The 22,551-nt window shown below is 36.0% G+C and overlaps 1 protein-coding gene across 1 annotated transcript in view; it reads left to right on the top strand.

Moving 5' to 3' along the window:
* Mdfic2 (MyoD family inhibitor domain containing 2) overlaps positions 1 to 22,381 on the top strand; it is a 111,776-nt gene extending 89,395 nt beyond the window's left edge. Inside the window, exons 2-3 of the mRNA XM_063259717.1 lie at positions 10,843 to 11,064; positions 19,931 to 22,381. Of these exons, the coding sequence (XP_063115787.1) occupies positions 10,843 to 11,064; positions 19,931 to 20,190 (482 nt within the window). The 3' untranslated portion in view covers positions 20,191 to 22,381. The remainder of the gene's footprint in view (positions 1 to 10,842; positions 11,065 to 19,930) is intronic.
* The last annotated feature ends 170 nt before the right edge of the window (positions 22,382 to 22,551 follow it).

Genomic DNA, 22,551 nt, shown 5'->3' with positions numbered 1-22,551 from the left:
CCTGTTGTTTGTTGTAGATGACTTTTATCAGATTAAAATAAAGACCTTTTATTTCAATCTTCTGCAGTTATTTTTTTTTATCATGAATGAGTATTGGACTTTGTCAAATGCTGTTCCTGCATCTGTTGAGATAATCATGTGGGACTTTCTTTTTTTTCACCAAAAAATCTTTATTTTTGTAATTCAGTTTTTCTAGAATTGTGGGTCTCTTTTTATTAAAATTTAAGCAGTGTAGTATACACACAAAAATTATTTCAAGATGCATACTTTAGGATCATCTTTACACAAAGTTTATGTTTAAATTGTTTTGATTTCTTCTTCAGAAACTCCATCCCTTAGATGAGATCTGTGTGCGCCAATCTTTGCTCTAACATTGTTTTTACCAGCATAATTTTAATTCTTTGTCCTTCATTTTGAAAATTGGGAGATTTTTTCTATTTTCTTTCTATATTACTAATGACATTTTCTACAGGGACACTTACTGGCTCTAAAGCAGATTTTAACCCTATAGTTATACTTTGACATCTTCATCTTTTTCATAATCTACACACCGGATCAACTGCACTGAGTTTGTTCCTTAAGACTATTTCTCCCCTCTTCATAAAATTCTGATATTACTCAATGAAAATCTTATATAAGTTTTGCAAATTTACCTCTATTTGTTGTAGCAAATCATCTTTAAATTTGATTAAGATGACAAAGGACTAGAGACTTCCTGACCACATCACAAAGGAGGAGGTCTTCCTAAGAGATGGCAGCTCAGTTTTCTCATTGTCACAAAGTGGTCACTACAGCAGGAGCATGATGGTTCACTTTACTTTCAGTTATGTCAGCATCGGAGCTGGACTGACTATATTTTGTTGTTGTTGTTGTTGTTGTTTAGTTCTAATGAGCTAATATTTTTAGTAAACCTTCCTCAGGAGTATCAATCCCAAATTTTATAATATAAACTTTCTTCTCTTTCTATATTTTTGGTATTATTTTACTAGAAAAACAGAAGAGGCTGCATATGGACTCTTCATTATATGACAATATCTTAAACCTAGAAACCTTGACTACAATGATTATTTGGCCTTTAGAAATTAATTTTTTTCAAACCCATCATTATTAATCAATGAAAAAATTGAATACCCTTTTGTAAAGACTTTTTTCCCCTTGAAATGGTCCAAACACTTCATAAAATTGTCCTGTTATTTTTAAGACCTGAAATCTTAGACTAACTTTGTGGTATCTTATTTTAACACTCTGAAATGTATTCAGAGTAGTTCACCTCGACATGCTTGAATGCTGAATATTTTATGCTTGGACAAAGAGCAAGCTGTAGGTCTTTCGCCAAGCACAGTCAATGCACTTGAGTATGGGTTACCAAAAACGCTGAAGAATTTTTTTCTATTTATTGTTATAGCTCAAATCCTTGTGTCTCTTGTAGGCTTTAAGTGACATAAATATGCATTTCCATCTGCACATCCTTGTCAGGAATAGTTCTGCTGGGAGGTGTTATGCCACCCAAGTACTTCCAGAATAGAGTCTGTTAATCCTGTTACCACTATAGAAACTCAGAGGAAAATTCTACTCAGGCCACTACTGCAGCTGCTGTGGCTGTAAACCTTCCAGCAACCACACCCTGGGTACCAAAATGAAGCACAAGAAAACTGAATTCCTGGAGTAGGAAAGGGATACAGAGGGCTAACCTCAGTGTATTACTTACAGCAACAGTCTCCAAACTTTTAATTGAAAACATTTACAGTAACAAAAGAGGAAAATAGCAAACCCACATAATATATACATATATATGCACACATACCCACACACATAATGGGCACATATGCTACCTACCATATTAACTGTAATACACATTATAAAACAAGCAAAATGAGCTATTATGCTAAGATTTAACAAGAGAAATAAATGCCATAACCACACTGGATAGAGTTGTGCCTCCTCGCAGGTAGACACATGCTACTTTGGAAACTACTAGCTAGGCTGAAGCCCTACCAGGTGGACTCCCAAGAGGAAACAGATCTTAAACCCTCAATTAGACCTTCTACAGATTCCATAATGCAACTGGGCAAGGGGCAAGGGAGAGTTAAATAAAAGCATGTGGGTTACTTTTCCATTCTCTTCCTCCCATTATCTTTGCCCTTTCTCCAGTGTGGCCTGACTTCTGGCCTCGTCAGGCATCTGTATTGATCTTATTTCTAGTCTATAGTTTAATAGGTACATCAAGATGGATACTAACGTGTCAAGGGCTGAGAACCTATGGGGAGCCTCCTAATTACACCAACTGATATCACTTTCCAAACTTCAGTGACAAGTACCAGTTAAAGAAACTAAATCTAATCATTGATAATTCAACAAATATTTTCCAACAAGAAGTTATTGATCTAAAATTACAAAATATTTTAAGTGTTCAATTCTACATAACATGAGAGTGCTCAGAATTACCAAGAATCTAGCGGTAGGAAAAAAATCTGCAGAAAAGCTTGGAATGTACATATGGAAAACCTACATTTATGGGTGACAGACTGTTTATTCAGCTGTAGGAAATTGGACACTTGAATCTAAGTTCCTTCCCAATTGATAAAAGCAAATTAATGTATGGTAAAACTTAGAATTGGCCACAGAACAGTAGGCAAACTCTTTCCTGTCACTGTTATTACTAGTAAAAATTTTGACACAATCTCTACAGAAGGCAATTAGCTATTACTCTAAGAACTTTAGAGACCTGACCATTAATTCAGTAGGTGCTTGTCTACATATTGAACTTACAGAAACAGAGAGTCACAAAAATAATGTTTATTTTGAGAACTGGAAACAATCTGCATTTTTATTGAATAAGGAATTAATGATTTATGACATACTATCTACCTTACATATTCTTTGATTTCTATATATTGAGAAACTACTGTATCTTAGGGACTCTTTCAGGATATAGCAATTTAAAAGAACAGACAAAGCTCAACTAAAGGTGGCATCTTAGTCAAGGAAGGGAAATAGTTATCAATGATAAGTAAGCAAATAAAATATTTTTGGATACTGAAAAGCACATGATGAAGAAAATGAAGCTGAGCGACAGGAGGGGCATGTGATTACTTTACATACTAATTAGGATCTCTCAACCTTGGCACTCCAGATACTTTGAAACTGTTCATTATGAGTTTTGTGGTACGGGAAAGGAGTTCCTGTGTACAGTAGAATGCTTAGCCACTTCCCTGGTTTTACCAACATAATGCTAGTAGCTTCCATCTGATTTTTGACAATGAAAATGTCTCCAGACATTACCAACTGTCCCAAGATAAAATCTGCCCCAACAGAAAACTTTGATTTAAATTGTGAAAGGGAAACCTTCTTAAAGGAGATAACATTTTACCTAAGACTTGGATATGTGTCTAATAATTCTTAGAATGTAAGAAAATGTTTATGATGTAATGACAACATAAATAATATATTGAAGGAAATCCTTATACAGGGCCTTTAAAACTCTATATAGACAGACAATATAGCAAATTGGCTAGGAGCATAGAATTGGATCTGAGCTGCCTTAGTTAAAATCCAAGCTCCACTACATACTAATTTTGTGACCTTGGGTAAGTTTGATTATTTTACATTGCTGTGTTCCTGTGTAATCATGGGGAATTGAGAGTGACACTAGTAGCGTCTATCACATAGGGCTGAAGTTTCTATAGGAAAAGATTAAATGATACAGCTGGAAATTAATACATAGTTTTATTTTAAGTTTATATATTACTTGAAATCAGAATACATAATATTACTTAGGCAAAGATATTGATACATTAGTATTCTAGCTATATTCCAATATACTCTAATTTATCATAATATTTTCTAATTAGAATATACCATATAGCCTAATTTTAATGTAAATTTAGACTATATTACATAGTATAATTTCAATGTAAATTAGAATGTTTAATTCTAATTAGCATGTATGTATTTCCAGATATTTCCATCTTTTGTAAAAAGAATACAATGTATTTAAATTGATCAGAATTACAGAAGATTTTGTCTCTTATGGTCTTTACAGTTTTACATGCAAATGCAAAAATTGCTTTCAAATAAAAATGAAAATCAGTATGCATTTTAGAGAAAGAAATTGGTAGATGTTCACCAGGATCAATCTGGAAGAGTGGAAGAGAAAGATCAATAAGTGGTGCTTACAAAACTTCTAGCAATGATTCCATTGTCGCCTGACAGCTGAGACATAGCAGCTTAAATCTGTCTGTCAGTCCATCAGTTGGCTGAAAACTTTTTAACATTTTCTTCCTGCCAGACACCGTGCAAGGTGCTGGGAAAGTGAAGATGAATGGATCCTGCATTCCCTGGAGGAGTGCAACACAGAAATGGAAGAAAAACAGTTCATCACAATACCAGAAACTGAAGGAAGGCGTACCTTTGGGTCCCCTGTTGAATTCCACTAGAGTTGGAGAGGGAGCCGGGTGTAGGAAAATTCTTGCATTGAACTTGACAAGCGGCTTGGAAGTTAATCATTTATCAAATAGGAGTTCTGCCATGAACATATGTATCAGTGTCTCCCAATCAAGCAGGATCAGTTAACCCGGAGGGAGGACAGTCAGAAGGAACAAAAGAGTTTATTCATTGAAAGTGTTCTCAAACCTACAACAGAGCCGTTGGTTTCTAAGGCTGTTTGAGAATGCAAAGTTTGATGGCCACAGGAATTAGAAGACATCAGTAAGTTCAAGTACCAGGCCTGCCTCTTACCAGTTGGGTCATCTGGGGAAACCTGAAGCATCCATCCACTTCCTCATTCATGTAAACCTGTATGCTTTTTGTAAAGTGTCTGTGAGCCTCAAATGTGATAATGTACTTAAGAGACTTAAGTGACATCCCAATAGTTGGAATGAATAAATTGTACAAGTTTTAACATAATAGAAACTATTTTAAGTGATTAGTGTGTAAATTTTAACTTTACATTCAAACATTGGCAGTAAACAAGAAAAAAAGGAAAAACCAACTGTGTATGTAATACCAATGCTGCACGAGTTTATAGCCTGATTGGCTTCATTATTTCTGAGCCCTAAACCTTTACTAATCCAAGTGCATCAAACTATAAAAACCGATAACCAGTTTTTCCTTGGGTAACATAATCTCTGTTTCCTGAGACACTTCTCACAAACATTAAACTGGCAGTATCTGCATAAAAATGAAATGGAGACTCATAATTGGTAACGTTTCATATCTGAAGAAGATTCAGCCATCTCTCGGAGTGAAACGCTCCTTGTTACCAGCTTATGCTTTGGCTATAAATCTGGCTATAAATAGCCAATATCTGTCTGAAGATACAAAGTTTAGTGAAGTGCAAAATCCTGAGGTGATTACATAGAAAAGTTAGGCAAAAAGGAAACAAACACAAAGCAAAAAACAGCAAACACTTCATCCCCAAAACATTGAAGTTATGAGATGTCCAGGAAGCTTGGGGAGGGGACTTCGTCAACCTTCAACGCTGAGTTCCCATCCTTTAATCCTTTGCACCTTGAACACGCGCTGCTATTATTTCAGGAGTAATAATAAACCGGGGTTTTTTTTCACTTTTTTTTTTTTTGTCTTTTTCATTTTTTTATTGGTACCGGGGATCAAACTCACAACCACACACTTGCAAGGCAGGGGCTTATGCCTCTGAGCTAAATCCCCAGCTCCATTTTTTTTTTTTTTTTTTTTACCTTTTAGAACAGGTTTACTAAGGTTGACTGAAAAGTCTTAAAATGTTCTATCTTAGCCTTAGATAAACATTTTATGTAACATTTTTGAGGCTAAGTCTCAACTGAAGGCATACAGAAGACAAATCAAAACAATGATATATAAAATTGCTATTTTAACTTGAAAGTCTTTAAAGGACATCTTCCAGCCAGAGCTGACATTGGAAAATTACAGAGAAACATGTCAGATATATTTATTTTTCTCCCAATATGTTAGATTTAATGAGCCCAAAGTTTTGTTTTATCTAATCTATTAGCTATAGCAATTGAATATTCCATGATTACTTACCCTTATTCAGTTCAAAAAAGTGACAATATATTAAGAAGCCTCCATCTCTCAGCTAAAGAAAATTATCTACTCAGCTTTAGCATTCAGCTTCACAAAAGAAATATGATCTTGAAAACACAGCTTCTCTATCAACTATCTTTTATTTTGCTTTTATTAATGCTCAAGAACCTTTATCTTCCTAATTTTGTTCTGTGTTCAGCCGCAGTAATCAATTTTTCAAATATAATGACAATAGTGATGTACATGTAGAAAGGTTGATCTGGCCCTTTCTAATAACTTTTGCCATGCTTAATCTTGTTAAATAGCTTCCTATACTTGTATTACCCACAAGCAGTGAATAGTTATACAACAATGAAAAATTCATTTATAAAATTTGCAAAATTACTATATTTAAAAATAACTTTTTTAGTATTCATCACTTCACTAACTACTTATACTAACCATAGTAATTTTGTAAAGATTTCATGGGATATATCTTAAAATTTCACTCATCTGCCTTGATCTGATATCAACTAAAGATAATTACAGCACTAAATTCTATGCCAGTGTATGGTTTAAATGCACAGGAAAATATAATTCACCCTCATAGTTTTAATAATCGCCAATACACTTGAAATACACACACATTGAGTGTTTTGATTTTGAACTAAATTTGAAACCACTCTGCCTTATAGGCTTACCTAAAAATATCCATATGTACTTCTGGAGTATACCGCTTCCAAGAAAACTTTAGCAACAAGCCACTTGTTTTGAAAGATACTAAAAATAAGAAAATATTTGGTAGTAGTGAGCTACTAATATTTATATGTGTACATGACGGTGTATATATGTTTTGCCTTACTTTTGTTTTATGAGTAATATGATTAGAAGAATGTAGTTCAAAACTTCATCTTGACTGTAGCATACAAAACATCTTAAACAGAGTTGTTACCATGTGGAGCCTGATGACTATCCACAGAATCCAGATTTGAGGATGCAGAGGACTAAACCTGAGTGGTATTGATAGAAATGAAAAAGCAGAAAAGCACTTAAAACAGACTTATAAAGAAGAATAAAAAATAGCCTTTGATTGCTTGGCTGGAGGGATATGCTAAGTACAGGAATAGTTTTCAAGCCTAAGGACTGGGAAAATGACAGTATGATTCAGAAAGATTGAATTTTGGATTCTCCATGGAAAACCAGACTTACCCAGTTTCAGAGAACGATGAAGGGTTAATAGCAAAGATGTGAAATAACAGATTTGGCTGGCAACCCTTATAAAACATCCAATAGTGGGATATAGGTGTGAGATTGCAATGCATATTCCTAGAGGCCTCTTAACCAATACTAGTTGTCATTTTTCTTTGAATTTCCCATCAGCTAGCATGGAACTAGGCATGGAGTTTATGCTCAGTAAATGTTGTCTGACTGGCAGCTGATTGGCTGATTTATTAAAGACTTAGGGAACAACTTCATAAGGAAAACAACTAAGATATGCATGTGAACAAATATAACTTTGGGGGGTAGGGGGGAAAAAAGAAGCATGAGAACCAAGTCTAAAAGAATAAATATATTGAAGCAGCAAGAGAAAAAAAAGAAGTAGATAAAAAAGGCAGGTCAAGTCACAGAGACAAGAAGCAAATACAAGAAGCAAAAAGATGAGGTGACGTAGGAAAACAAAAGGAAGAGAAGGCATAGGGAGAAGAGGAGGGAGAAGAGAAAAAGAAATGGAAAGAGAAAGCATAAATAAGCATAGGATTGGAAGCAGCAAGGAGAGATAATGCCATATCTATAAAGACTCAGAATATATGGATGAAGAAATTACAAAGTCACATTTAGTGAGCAAAACTGAGAAGCAGTAAAATGTTTCCTTAATAACTTAAAGTAAATAAATGAATAGCTACTGTCAGACTGATTCATTTGTTGCATCTGGGTACTCAATAAATGTTAATTGAATTAAATTAATAACATTTGCGCAGCAGTAATAAAAAATTAATTAACTGTCTATCTTTCTGTTACTTAGCTTATGCCCGCTGGTTCTTGCAATTACTTCTAACCCAAACATGAATTTTCTATTTCACTGATTTTCAAGATATACTTTATTTCTTATCTAAGAACCATAGATGCGCTCCTAATTTTTTTCTGTTAAAAATTATTTTCTTTGAGTTAATGTCAAAAACTATGTATAACATCCCAAATATAGTTTCACAAGTTCCTTATTTAATTCCAAAACAGTTTTCTCTCCAGAAGACGTGATATCACTTTCTATGTGTTACTCCTTTTAGCTTATGCTACTTTATAATACTTTGGATACAATGTCAAGCAACACTGTAAAGGCAAAAATCTGGATAAATTATTGTTAGTAGCCCATCTACAAAAAATGGACGATTTCAGTAACGTTTACCAAAAATTGTGACTTGCTTTAGAGGTCAGAATTCTGGATTGAACAGACTGGTTCTCAAATGTATGTATGTCAGATGATTTTTTAATGAACAACAGATAGCTGACACTGGAGAATGAAAAAAATATATAAATATAAACAGAGTTACATAATTAAAATAACTTTATGAATGGCAGTTCAACTTGTCCATAAAATTCTCTCAATACAAGCCTAGTGTGCTCCAAATGGAGCACATCGCTTCACTTACATTCAAAATGCTGTACTTAAAATTGTTGCAAAATTAAAAAGAGAATCATGCATCGCTTGGATGTATGCTGTATTCTCTGCATGTTCTTACATTCCAGTAACCTCTATCCAATTCTTTCAGTTATTACTTTGTGCAAAAATGATTCAAATTACATGCAGCCTGACTATGTGTGATCATTTGAACTGATTGTTAATTAATCTCTTAAGTAAATAGCTGCTGCAATCTTCACCTTCATCAAGGTTGCATTTTCTATTGGCTCCTGAGCTGCTGGTACAAAACAGCTGTAGCTGAACAGGCAGGATTCCCTGAGTGTGCAAGAAGCTGGTTCTGCTTTGCAAACACCATTCAGGAAAATAGAGGCCTGTCAAACTAAGTTATTTGCAAGTCTGGATTTCGGGACACATCTCAGGATTTTAGAGTACAGAGGGTGATGTGCATTCTCAGCAGTTAGGAAGCTGAGATAAAAGCTAAGAATAAGTGAGAGATACGTTGAATAATGTGAAAGATAAGAACTCAGCTGTTGGAATTCACTAGCTCTAGGTTTGAATTCCAGTTCTAACACTGACCAAAGAAGAATCTTTGGGCAACTTATTAAATAAGTTCTCTAAACCTTGATTACTATCATTTATTAACTGGAGATACCAATTTCTAACATTCCTTTCTTTTCAAGGAAGCTAACAGTATGTACATCCTCTAGTCTTTGATATGCTTATGTTCAACAATGTATATAAGTGGTAATAGAAATAGGCATAAAATATATACAATTAATACACATGTATTTATGCACATATGTGCATGCACACATGTGTGTGTAAAGCAACAATTTATAACGGTGGTTTTGTACCACTGGAAAAATAGATACAACAATGCCTACAGATGTCAAAATGTATGTCATAAATTAAGTATAGCCCTATTCAGTCTGGTCATCTCTCTAACAAGATTTCATAGAATTTTGTTTCATATACTTCTATGTACTGAAATTTATGCAGTTACTTCTTCCCTAACCTGTTTGATGCTTAAGAAGGTCAGGAACAATTCCCGTTTCAGGCACCACTACACACCAATACCAAGTGCCTGTTAGTAACTGACTCCAAGTTATTTTGTGGTATTCAGGAATGAATACTGCATCTCTAAAATACATGAATTATACGGACCTCATCAGCCTTTTCTATGCCTTTTTAAACCACAGTCTTGACCAGGGACTTTGCAAGAAGCTCTTTGAACAACTATAACAATTGTGTCAGGTGATTACATAGAATAAAGTATATTCTCGATACCAAATAAGCAGCTATCAGAGCCTGAGAAATGGGTAGCAATTAAGTATCATTGAGGTTACAAATAAGTTTATAGACTATTCATCTGTATTGTGGTTTGTGTCTAGCTTTTCCCCCAAAGCCTCGTTCAGTCACAGGACTTTTTCCAGAGGTGGCAAAACCTAGAGTGTGTGATGCTGGGATTAAAGGTTTGTGATTGATAAATCAGCCCACTAACTGGTATGGAACCATCCTAATCCCAGCATTCTGGATAAGATAAAAAGGGCAGAAAGAGGCTTTTAAACTCCCTTGTGTTGCTTTTGCTGACTTCCACTGCCATGAGGGGCTGTTCTTCTGACATGTATCACCCTGTCTTGTAGCCAATTAGTGACTGAAACCACTACAAAATGCAAGCTAAATAAACCTTTCTACATTGAACCTTAAATGTCATGTATTTTGTCCCAGCAAGAAGAAAAGAGAATAAGTATCTACTTTTTTGTATAAAGTGGAAGAAACTGACATTTGTAGAAACAAAAATAATAATAAAGTGATTTGATTATGATCACATAAATTACTCAGCAGTACATCACAGTTCTAGGACACCTTTCCTGCTTCTCAATGTTAGAACCGCTGGGACAGAACATGGGAAACATTCTATGAGATGTTTTTGATATAGGTGAATGAATTCCGTGATTCTCCCCACTCATAATCAAAAACCTATTGTAGAAATATGTATTATAGGCAAAACTTGTAACATGAGTCAGATTTTGCAGTTGTTGTCTTCTAATTCTTCATAATTATTCTGCTCAATAATTCATTACTTTAATAAAATTTTGTTTTTATCAAATCTAGAATGTGAATTTTTCTAAGGCTTTTTATTTTTCTATCACTATGTAATCTATAGTGGGTTTGTATATGTGTGTTTTCTTTTTTTCATCTAGATTTGCAACTCACAAATGAAAAACATGCAGATGAGAAACCCATTAATGCAATCGTTATAAATTCTGTATCCGAATTCAGTATCACAGATGGACCAGCTAAGGAAACCTCCAATGAGAAAAAACTGTCAGAATCCAGCACATCACTGTCCTCCCTTAAAGAATGCCAAAAGAAATTTTCCTACCTCCAAACTGATACTTCAGTTCATCAGAGAGACACTGACGGTATGTTTCTCAGAATTCAACCCATCTCTAAATAAAGCTCCCCAAACCCCAGTCCCTGTAAAATCACCACATATGCTGTTAGGAAAAAAAAAAAGACTTTATGAATATTAAACAGTATGACTTCGATTTGAAAACCTTGGTGAATGACACATGTCAAGGTCACTTTGCAGTTATGAGGTGCTTGGCAGATTGTTTGCTCTCAAAACAGGGAATCAGAGGCAATGTGTTTTAAATAGCTTGAGTGGAGCATAATCATTCTTGTATGGAGCTGTGAAGAAGATAAATAAATGTGACAAAGTTCTTACTCTTCTCATATATTGAACTATTCAGTTTGTGGCTCTAGGAAGACAGGAAAAGAAGATAGAGTAAAACTATATTAAAATACTGGAATACAGGAATATAAACCATATAAAATATCAAGATGCTTACATCAGCAATGTTTGAAAAAGTGTTGGTTTCTCTAGATACTATTACTTTCTAGGCAATCCGGTCAGTACCAATCTAGGTCAAACTGTGCCATCTACGACATAAAGAGACACTCCATTTGCAAAGCCAATTTCAAGTTGACTTGGTGCTAAATGATCAAAATCAAGCCCAAAGCCATGGACTCCACACTATGCCATATGAAATGCGATTCAGTTAACTGTGCAATGACCTTTATGGGAAAAACAAGCCACTCAAGAGTTTTGTAACATTCAATATACACATTTGCATTTAAAGAAGCCCTAGAGTTTGTAAAGGAAAATGTAACAGGGTATTATTGTTTTCTGATCTGAAATACATTCACATTTAACTTTAAAAATAAGAGAAAAAAATAAACTTTGTATAAAAGCACCCTTGGGGTCATATCAGTTTAGCTCTTGCCTCTGAAATTAAGTTTTAAGACAGTAACTGTACAAGTTTTGTTTTCATCAGTTGCATTTTGAATCTCAGGCTCTCAGTTATATAATAGAGCTAGAAGCACACCAGGAGACATTCTGAGGATCAAATAAAATAACAAGTGTAAAGCCCCTAACACAAAAATTGGCACATAGTAGAAACTAAATTTTATGTTATTCTGCGACTAAAGTCTTGGAAAGGAATCCTTCTAACAAGCTGTAAGTGTGGTTTCATGTGCAAACGTTGGCATGGACGCTTTAGATTAGAAACTACAGACCTGACTACCTATACTTTCCAGTAGAGCATATGAATAATGAAGTGAACTGGAAATGGAAAACAGACTGGTGAGTGTGCATGTCTAAAGGTCACCGCATCTACCTACCTCCGCTAGATTGTTGGCAGAGGAAATGCAGACTTAAGAGTTGCCTCTTGAAGCTTTCTAAGAATAGCTAGAGGTTAGGATTGTAATGTGAAATTTCTAAAATATCTACTGTTGATAGTTTATTCTATTTATTGAAGGGAGCCCAAGACACTCCCAACAATGTATCTTTGGGCTACCATTGGCCTATATGCTCCAGCCTTAATCTGGGATGATTCTTAAATGTCCAGCTTTTATACAGATTAATGCCAAAAGCAGGCAATGCATTCTCTGAAGAATTCTCTGAAAAAACAGTCTGACACTAGAGTATTTCACTAAACTGTGCTAGTGATGCATAGCTATTGTTCATCTTGTGCATCAGGATAATAAATCTAGAATTTGGAATTTCTGTTCTTTATACCCATACATGAAAATACAGTGTCTTGTAGAATCACTCCAATCTGTTTTATGAGAGATCCTGAGAGAAGTATAACAGGTCAGGTCTACTAATATGAAATCTAGGCATTTGTGTTCTCAGGGAACAACCAACATGAGTACTTCATTAAAATGCTTAAGAGATTCATGCCAAAAAATAACACATTACTCTGATCAAAAAAGCGAAGAAGTCCAGGTGTGGTGGCACATGCCTATAATCCCAGCACTCAGGAAGCTAAGGCAGGAGGATTACTGTGAGTTTGAGGCCAGCCTGGGTTATATAATGAGTTGAACTTGATTTAGGAAGTTCAGGTCTTAAACTGATGGTATAGGTCAGGGAGCAACATTGTTTGCTCCCCTTATAACAGATTTCCCTAGTGAAAGAAGAGAGTTTGGTACCTGGATAAAAGACAGAGTAGAAAACCCAAGTAAGAACTACAAAGAGTGACACAAAGCTCTCATTATCTGTCCTAAACAGCAAACATAGAGGAAATCAAGAGTTAAATCAGCCTTGCTCCATTTTAGAGAATTTTTGATAGCAATTAATTTAAGGATGCAGAAATTGAGAACTGGGGTCATTGTTCGTACTGAGATAAATACAGAAATATCTTTCAGGAACAGCAGGGAAAACAGAAGGGAAAAGAGAAGATTGCATCCACTTTCATGTAGTTTGTGGTTAATTTATCTTCAAATGTATAAATGAGTGCATAGGAATGGATGCTTAATTGCTAATATCTATTATTTATATACATTGCCCCACTTAAAACAGGATGAAAAAGCCTCACACATGCAGATTTTGTAAAATGTGTTGCATCCATTAGCACAGTTCACGGTGTGTGCTCTGATGGGAATTTAAAAGGAACTTTACTGCACATCACACACTATGTGCTGCAACATTATTATTAAATTGTGGCTCATCATGTGTGGCCCCCCTCCCAATAAAATGGAAAAAGTCCAGAGAACCCTGCACCTGCTTCTGATTCTACAGTCTTCTGATTGCAAAAAAAAAAAACACCCCTGTGGATTTTTTTAAAATCAAGATACACATGATATCACCAAATAAGTTCCTTAAAATAATTCTGAGAATATGCCTAATTAATGTATAATTTTGAATTTGAGACTTCTCATCCAGGTGGAAAAAGAAAATCATAAATACAAGATACCTCAAAAGAATAGTCTTAATTATGCCATGGACTACTGAATAAAATGATTACATTTTTTACACTATAAATTTCATACAATTAAATGCAGTCGTGTCACCTTATAAAATGTTTCAATTTTATAATTATTTCAGTTCATTTGCTCAGAAAAAAACATAAGCACAAATTTACCAAGTATCACCCAAATCTAGTCATTCAAGTTTTAAAGAACTGACTTGGATGTTAGTTGTGCTTGTCTGAACTTAAATAGATTTTGACATATTTAAATAGCTATTAAAATTGATAACATCGGGAATGATACTCTAGCTAGAGAAAGGCATTCAGTCACACTTTATTTGTTCCCATTCTACATTATAGACATATTTTTGAGAATTTAATGTTTGAGGAATGAGAAATAATTTTTATACTTGTGAACCAAAAACTTTTAAGAATCATCAGTGAGTCACTGAGCTCATGATGATATTAAATTCCCCAGACAGCACCTGAAAGCCTTAGAATACTGGGTTTGGGTCAGATTCATCTGGACTTTTGTATACTTGGTTCATTTGATTTTATATACTGTGGACAGAATCCAGGACTTTTGCATTAAACTACATCCCCAGCCCTTTTTATTTTAAGACAGCATTTCCAAAGTTGCTAAGTTGCCCAGGTAGGGATCAAACTTGTGATCTTTCTGCCTCAATCTCCCAGAAGCCTATACATATACCACCCTAGATCTGGCTTCTTTTTATTTATTTTTATCTTACTTTGTGTTTGGGGGAATTTTTATTTATCTGAGATCACTGCTGCAAGAACCGTAGTTTCGCTGCTCTAGATAAGGATCCTCACGGTACCATAGGGTATGTTTCTAAACTTGAATGATGTTGAAAGAGTTACAGTTAGCAACTATAGATGCCTCTAGTCTTTTTTCCTCCCCCTCATGGCTGGGTTGACCTCATGGTGGTAAGCAACAGAGCTGCTAGTAGAGGAGAAGTTCAAGGAATACAAAATTGTGATAATGAAGCTGACCTTGGGTACATCTGCGGAATTTCTTCGCATTGTTATCTATTCTGCCATAATTAAACTTAATTCTTTCTCATGAGACAGATTCTCCCTCTTAATTAGCCAACCCCCAGTTGTACATTTAGCACCTCTGGAAGCGGTGTTAATTCCTCAGTATCATTAGGATATTATCACTTAGCACATTATAACCTTGCTATCCTAAAAGTACCCCACAGGTGTAGAAAGGAAATGGAGCAACCCTAGGGCTTGGGGAACTTTGTCCTAGCTTTCTGATGACAGGAAAATACCACTTTGGGCTCTGTAGCGTCCATATCTCCGATTCATCTTATACCACGTTTATTCCAGGTTTTAGAAGTAGAAAAGCCAGATGTACACTCTGACAGCAGAGATTAGAGCCACTGCTAGAGTGCCAGGTGCCCAACAGAGGACTTCTTGTATGAGGAACTTGTCATTAAGTTGCTAGAAAAGCTGAAAAGCCAAGTATAGAAAACTCAAAACCTAGCAACCACAAGAAGAGTCTATCCTACTTCCCTGTATTCTTCTAGAGCATGAAGAGATTGTTACTACTGTTACTAGCTTTATATCAATGGCCAGTAACCATCCCTAAAGAGAGCACTAGTGACTGTCATTATCCAGAGCCGTGGGGAACAGGCTGCGCAGGCATACACATAGAATGAGAAGGCCTGGACACCGCCTAAGCAGCAGGAAGATGGCAGGAGAACCAGGCTACGCTTCCCTCCATCCCAGCCTCCTGGTTCCTGTTATTGCTTCCTACTGGCAAAAACCACTAAGAAAAGCTGAAGAATACTTTGTCAGCCTTCAGAACACAGAGCAGTGAAGGGAGAGGAAAGGGGGCAGGCGTTCAATAAGTCACTAGAGTCTTGCATCACACTCGAAACTGGCAGGAAGAGAGTGCATGCTACAGAGGGCAGGCCAGCTACCTAATTCAAAGCTCTGGATAACACAGTCAGGGTTCATATTATAGTTCTACCACTTGCTGAGTTTCTTGGGGCCTGCCTGTTAGGCTCTAAGCCATAGTCTCCTCATTTTTAAACAGGAATGATAGCAGTATCAACTGAGCATCATTTTGAGGCTTATATGAGAGGACTAGAGAGACTATATGATAGCATAGAGGACTGCAGCTTGGCTTTCAGTCAATTAAGTACACAGAGATTAGTGGAACAGAGTGCAGGCTTTGGGTCAAGAAAGAATTAAATGTGAGGGCCAGGGGTTTAGCTCAGCGGCACAAGTGTCGCTGGCAAGTGCAAGGTCATGAGTTCGATTCCCCAGTACCAAAAAAAAAAAAAAAAAAAAGTAGATGTGAATGCCTGCTCTACCACCTGGGTTGAGAGGACTTGGGACACTTAGTGACAGTTTCTGAAACTTAGTGCTTCATCTAAAAATGGGGCTTACAATGTATTTACTTCTTAGAGACAATCATTGATTTATTCATTCAGCAAGAGATATGGTTTTCTACCTCCTATAATTTAGATTATAGAAGAGGATAAACTAAGTAAGCTAATGTCATCCTGTGGTACATAGTATCAAGAAAAAAAATAAAACTGAGGTTGTGTGAGAGTTTCAGTAATGATATGATTTAGAGGAAAGGTTTGAATAGGAGTTGTGTGACGCTGGGGGAGGATTGAAATACAAAAGAGAGTATGGCATATACACAGGTTGTGAGCTAGATTCATTCAAAATACTGAAATCAAGCCTGTTCCGTTGTAGTACAGCAGGAACAATGTGATTTTAGAAGTCAGAGAAAGAGGTAAGTGCCCAAGGTTGCATGAGCCTGGAGGCTAGGCTAGGGATTCAAGACTAGAGGGGAAAGAGAGTCATTCTACTTCAAGATTAAACGTACAATAACAATTGGTGAATTGGAATTAGGCTCACGTGGTAGCAGAAGGTCCTCAACAGGAGGTTGCTGCTGTGGTCCTGACCTCAGCTGATGGTAATCAGAACCAAGATGGTGGCTCTGCAGGTGATTATAGGCTCAAGGGAGAATCTACAGGATGCAGTGATGAACTACATGAGGAGGGTGATGAATAAAAAGAAAATCACAATGACTGATTTCCAGGTGTCCAGTGAACTCTTCTGTATGTTCAGGAACCACTTATAAGGGAAAACTTGAAGACAGACAGATGGATGGGATGGGGGAGAAGGTCCCCAGTGTTATTTAGCCTTGGTGAGATGCTTTGAAGACAGTGCAGAAAAGACATAAAGTAGGCAACTGCATACCCCAGTACCCTTTGGGATGGGCCAAGAGAAGGGTTGATAATCATGGAACATCATGTTTATACAATGTTGTAGCCCTGGGAATCAGTGCAGGCATATACATTCATTCAGAAGGGTGGGAAGTCCAATCCTTTTTTTTCAAATAATTACATATTTTCCTCTGAACTGCTCCTGTTACTTTTGTGCAAACAAAAACTGGCTGGTCTCATACAAAATAATTTTGCCACTCATGCAGAATTATTCAATACATCTTTTAGGAAAAGTATGGAACACACTTGAAAGTTGGGAAAAATCTGTTTCCAATTCATTAACGTTACCACAGGTTTTTGGGGGGCAAGAGACTGCCTTTTATAACCAAATAAAAAGGACTGACTTCGAAACAGAAAAAGGGCAGGGGGCTGTATTCTCAAGTGCAAACTAGGGAGTTAGAGGGCAGCAAAAGCCAATTTGGCTGAAGGATTAGGCCAAAACTTTTTTCTTCTTTTGTAAATAAAACGTGCGGTATATATCCAAAGCAGAGACCCCAAGAGTCTGCCAACTAGAGATGCTGGCAAGTGCAACTGAATCAAAAGGTTATGTGCTCTCAGGAAATTATAAGGGCATTTTACAAAAAACAGCTCCTTCACACTCCAGGAAGAAACATCAGCTCCTATCCTTACAGTCACCGGGCACCCTACTTATCTCCAAATGAAACTTTCAGCCTTGCGTGCATAAAGGGCAGGATCCAATAGATTCATTTTAATACGGCTGTAGGCCTAAGTCTCTTGAGCCTCTAGCCTGAGGGATCGTGGAGTCTTGGTTTGGAACATGTTCTACTGAGAACTTCTCTGCCAGGGGCTGCTATAGTAGCAGTCTTGGCACTGGTTAAACTCGATGAGGTTGTATTCTCCACGTCTCTGACCACCAACATGCCCTCTTCTAAAAAGCCCAGGCAAAATACAGTCTATGTACTATGACTAACTTACTCCTGAATTTTTGTGGGTGGTTTGTGGTGACTTATGAGATATGAGCGAGTTGCCCATATGCTAGAAACTGGCGTTAAGTGAATAAAAATATACCCAGTCTGGCAAAGAGATGAGTATGTATCCCACAGAGGTATTATGAAGCATGCTGCCTAACTATAAATACTGAGTAATGACCACAGCACCTGCAACAATATATGGCAATTAAAGTAGTCGTAAAAGTCATGGCATATATTTTTTTAACCATAACCTTAGGGGGGAGAGAGGGAGAGAGACAGGGAAGGGAAAGGAAAGGAAGATTTCTCTTTATTTAAATTCAGGACTTGCTTTAGAACTTTATAATGTTTTTCAATAAATTCAAACATTTTTCCTAAAAACTGTTGTTTCTTTCCTGGGCACCTTTTGAAATTTTCCTTTTTGTTAAAGATTGTCAAGCATACAAACAATAAAAAAAATCTGGAAAATATTGTTGGAAGAAAGTGAAAGGGGCTAATAGATCTCTCAGACTGTAGCATATGATGCAGAAGGGAAATCTGTGTGCTTGCACAGTCTGCGTTGACTGAAGATTGAAAACTAAAAATTAGCATCTTTATTAGGAAAAAATAGATCCTTATGAAAGGCAAACTTTGATCAATTGAGAAGTCCATCTGGAGGGGAAATTTTATTCCAATTCATGCTAGAATGTTACTTTCAACCATCAACAATCTTACAGATCACTAATTTTAATTAATTAGATGACATATCACACAAATACCTACTCTTACAAAAATGCACGGTTTTGAGACTTCTTAAACTTGAAAATAAGTTATAATTTTCATAGGAGAACTGCTACATCTTCTAATTCTCTTTATGGAAGCAAAAAATATAATAATCTATAACCCATCACAGCTGTTTGGCTGCAATTATCAATTACCTTCAATGCCTTTGAGATACTTTCCAGATTTTTAAAAGTCTGCATAGTAATTTTTAAACCAATTTTCTTTAAAAGTACTGATAAGATTTAAAACCTTTTAGGTATATGATGACGTATTGCACTTAAACAATTTGAATATAAAATCAAGGCTTTGCATAACTGAAGGAAAATGGAGGCAGGAATTAAAAATAAAACACAACCCAAAAAGCTGAATATTTTTAAAAGCATTAATATTGAACATTGAAATATGCTTTTTGCTTGCATTTGAACATGGGTGTGGCAGACTTATGAGAATTAGTCAAACAAATAACAAAGTCTAGTAACAAGAAGGATAGTTGCCGTCTCTCCTAGTCCTCAATTTTGATTGCTCCTGTAGCCCATGCACTTGGAAAGGCATTGCTGTATTTCAGACAGTTGCATGGCAGATAATTGTGTGTCTTCCCGGTACCTCTGTAGGCAAAGTAAATAAAGGGGTTTAGAAAAGTGTCAGTACTTTAAATAATTAGATTACATGGAATCGATAGGAAATGCTCAGGAAGTTAATAAAGCAATTACTTAAGGGGAGAGAGTGGTGGCATGGGGTAGGGAGCTTGAAAGACTAACAGTGCACATTACCCCTAATGTGGATAAATAATTAAGAGCTGGCTATAAAGTCATCAGTACAGCTCCACACCTGCTTGCTCCCACGGATGGCCCCACACATTACCATTAATTTTCTTTCTCCGATTTACTGTATTTTTGCTCATGCATCATAATTATTTTTAATTGTACACATTTTTATAGGGCACAATGTGGTAATTCCATACATGCATGAAATGTATAATGATCAGATCAGGGCAGTAAGCAATTTCATCTCTTTAAACACTTCTGTAAAAAAACTGTTTGGTTAACACATCGTAACTGCTGCTTCTTCTTTATGCAGAGGAATGTGCCTCCCTGATTCTCACCTGTCTCTTCTGCCAATTTTGGGACTGTCTCCTAATGCTCCCCGACACCTGTGAAACCATGTGTATCAACCTGTGCTGCCCCTCTCACAGGTATCACCACACCTCAGATGAGAGCTACTCACGCAGTGACTGCAGCTGCAACTGTGATGTGGACTGCAGCCTTTTTGAATCATGCCATGAGACCAGTGAATGCCTGGAGCTGGCCATGGAGATTTCAGAAATCTGTTACCGTTAGCATGATGAAGGAACCATGCCCCGGCAGTCCTTTTGGCCACAGTGGGAAATGCTACAAGAAGACAGAGATTTCCATGTGCCAGAATGCAAGGATGTACACATTTCTTGGATGCTCCAGGCCATTTTATTCTCCACCTGTCTGGGAAAGTTAGTATTGTCAATTCAATGATCTCAATCCAAATTTCACAACAGCATGGCTCAGTGAAAAATAAAATTCTTTATCACACATGATGAATAAATCTAAAATACCTCTTAAATGCCATAGGTACAAGATGTTTCTTGATTATAAAACAGCATGCTAAACCATTCCGTATTCTTGAATTCATCAGCTTGCGTCATGGATTCAACCTCATTCACAAATTCAGGTCAAATTAATGCTTTGTTTTAGAATTGACATACATTATCTCATCTTTCTAATGGACTCATGCATAAACATTATGCATTGTTGGTTATTATTAATAATGCATCATATAACATCATTTCATAATTAAAAATTTATTTATACAGTCTCTTAAAATTCACTTATATGTACAGTTTGGGTAGGAAAGGGAATTAAATGAATTAGAAACCATGTTCTTGTAATTACAACAGATGTCTCTAAAATATCTCCAGTGAATTTTGAATCTGGTATACTTCAAGAGATTACTATAATTTTAAACTGTATTATTATATGTCTATGACTATGTCGTAACAGGTTACACATATTCTTAATCTCTTAGAGAAAGGTTCTTTATTCTAATAAGCATAAATGGAAATAATGTGCAGGTTCCAAGAAAATAATCTCTGACAATTCGTTTTCCTCATTTGTATTTGTCAAGTACATTAAGCAACAGGATATCAAAACAGAATCAGTTCACTTTACTAAACAATTATATGTGTACACATCTAAAATGAATACACATTCAGTTACTTATTAATTTCAAATTTTTAAAAATAGCATGTTCATCAGAAAACATTTTTTTCTTTTTCCAGTTAAAAAGTAATAATTGCATTAAACACTTCTTTGTACCTATATCTTTTTAAAAATACGCAGTATGGGGGGGCTGGGGATTTAGCTCAGCGGCTTAAGCACCTGCCTTGTGAGCAGGCGGTCATGAGTTCGATACCCGGTACCAGTAAAAAAAAAAAACAAAAAAAAAAAAAACAAAAAAAAACAAAAACAAAAAACGCAGTATGAGCTGTAAAATGATTTTCAATTCAAATAAAACAGTTCACAAGGAAACATATCTAGGTTGTAGCTACTTTGGAATTTTATTTTCTGTAGGCATGATTCTATAGCTATATGGGAAATAAATTGCTCAATAATTTGTGTTTGTATCTTCCCATGAAGATAACTCAATATATTCATTAAGTATAAAAATGAGAATCTAAAAATAACCAAACCAAGAACAGAAAAGTAGAAGGAAGAATTGAGACAGATTTTCTGGGTGTGTGACTTAGGCAAAATAGTAACAGCCAACTCCAAAATACCTGTTTTTTCCTACCTTGAGTAATTTCAGACCAAAACATGTGTTTTATTCTGTAGTAAACTTGGACATTCTTTTAAACTGTAAGAAATTCCCCTAACATTGAAAGCTCTTGATCTTTACATTTTTAACACTGCCTCTAGCAGGTATTTAGCTGCTCCTGATTTGCTACTGACAGCCCAGTGCAACCATGGGTCAGCTTGTTCCTTTTTGACTATCACGTTCACATACCAGAAAGCATGAGAGTGCCTCCCAACACTTCTGAAACACTGCATCTTCGCTGCCTTTTGGATGCTCAAGCTCTATAGTTCATGCATAGAATTTACAGATTTAAAAAAAAAAAATCCGTTGAACCGGAAGTAAACTAAGGCCATTCTTATCCAGGCCTTTCCTACTTCACAAAAGGAAAAGGAGGCTTCAGACAACAACCTGCTTAAGATGACATATAGAGGTAACAGCAATGTCAGGATCCTAACTTGCAATTTGCTTTCCTACCTCATAGTTCTACTTCACAATCAAGCTTGTAATCAATAGTACAGCTGTTGCAATTGTTAAAATACTATACTAAAATACAACCAGACTGGTTCATAAACAGTGACAACTCTGAACCTCTTTTGTATTTCCTCCCCATCCTCAGATGACCCTGGCCTGTCTCCAAGTACCATTCTTCCCTCTAATCTAGCCACTAAAGAAGAACTGAGGGTCCCTGAGACCCGGTCCCAAAAATATAGTACCTGGTGTCATTGATCTGGCCAGGCCATATGAGTAGTAAATATTTTGATCATCAGTTCCTTATTCTTTGTAATCTATATATGCTATCAAATTAAGCAAAAATTGTGCGTTTCAAATTTGAATTGAATGCTTGTCAATTACAGACATAAAAATTACCAAGTCTT

The sequence above is a fragment of the Cavia porcellus genome, unplaced genomic scaffold, assembly GCF_034190915.1.
Source record: "Cavia porcellus strain 051 isolate PalLab524CR breed Dunkin Hartley unplaced genomic scaffold, mCavPor4.1 scaffold_13, whole genome shotgun sequence".
Lineage (NCBI taxonomy): Eukaryota > Metazoa > Chordata > Mammalia > Rodentia > Caviidae > Cavia > Cavia porcellus.
The sequence above is the reverse complement of the archived record's forward strand: the minus strand, read 5'-3'. Positions and strand labels throughout refer to the sequence as shown.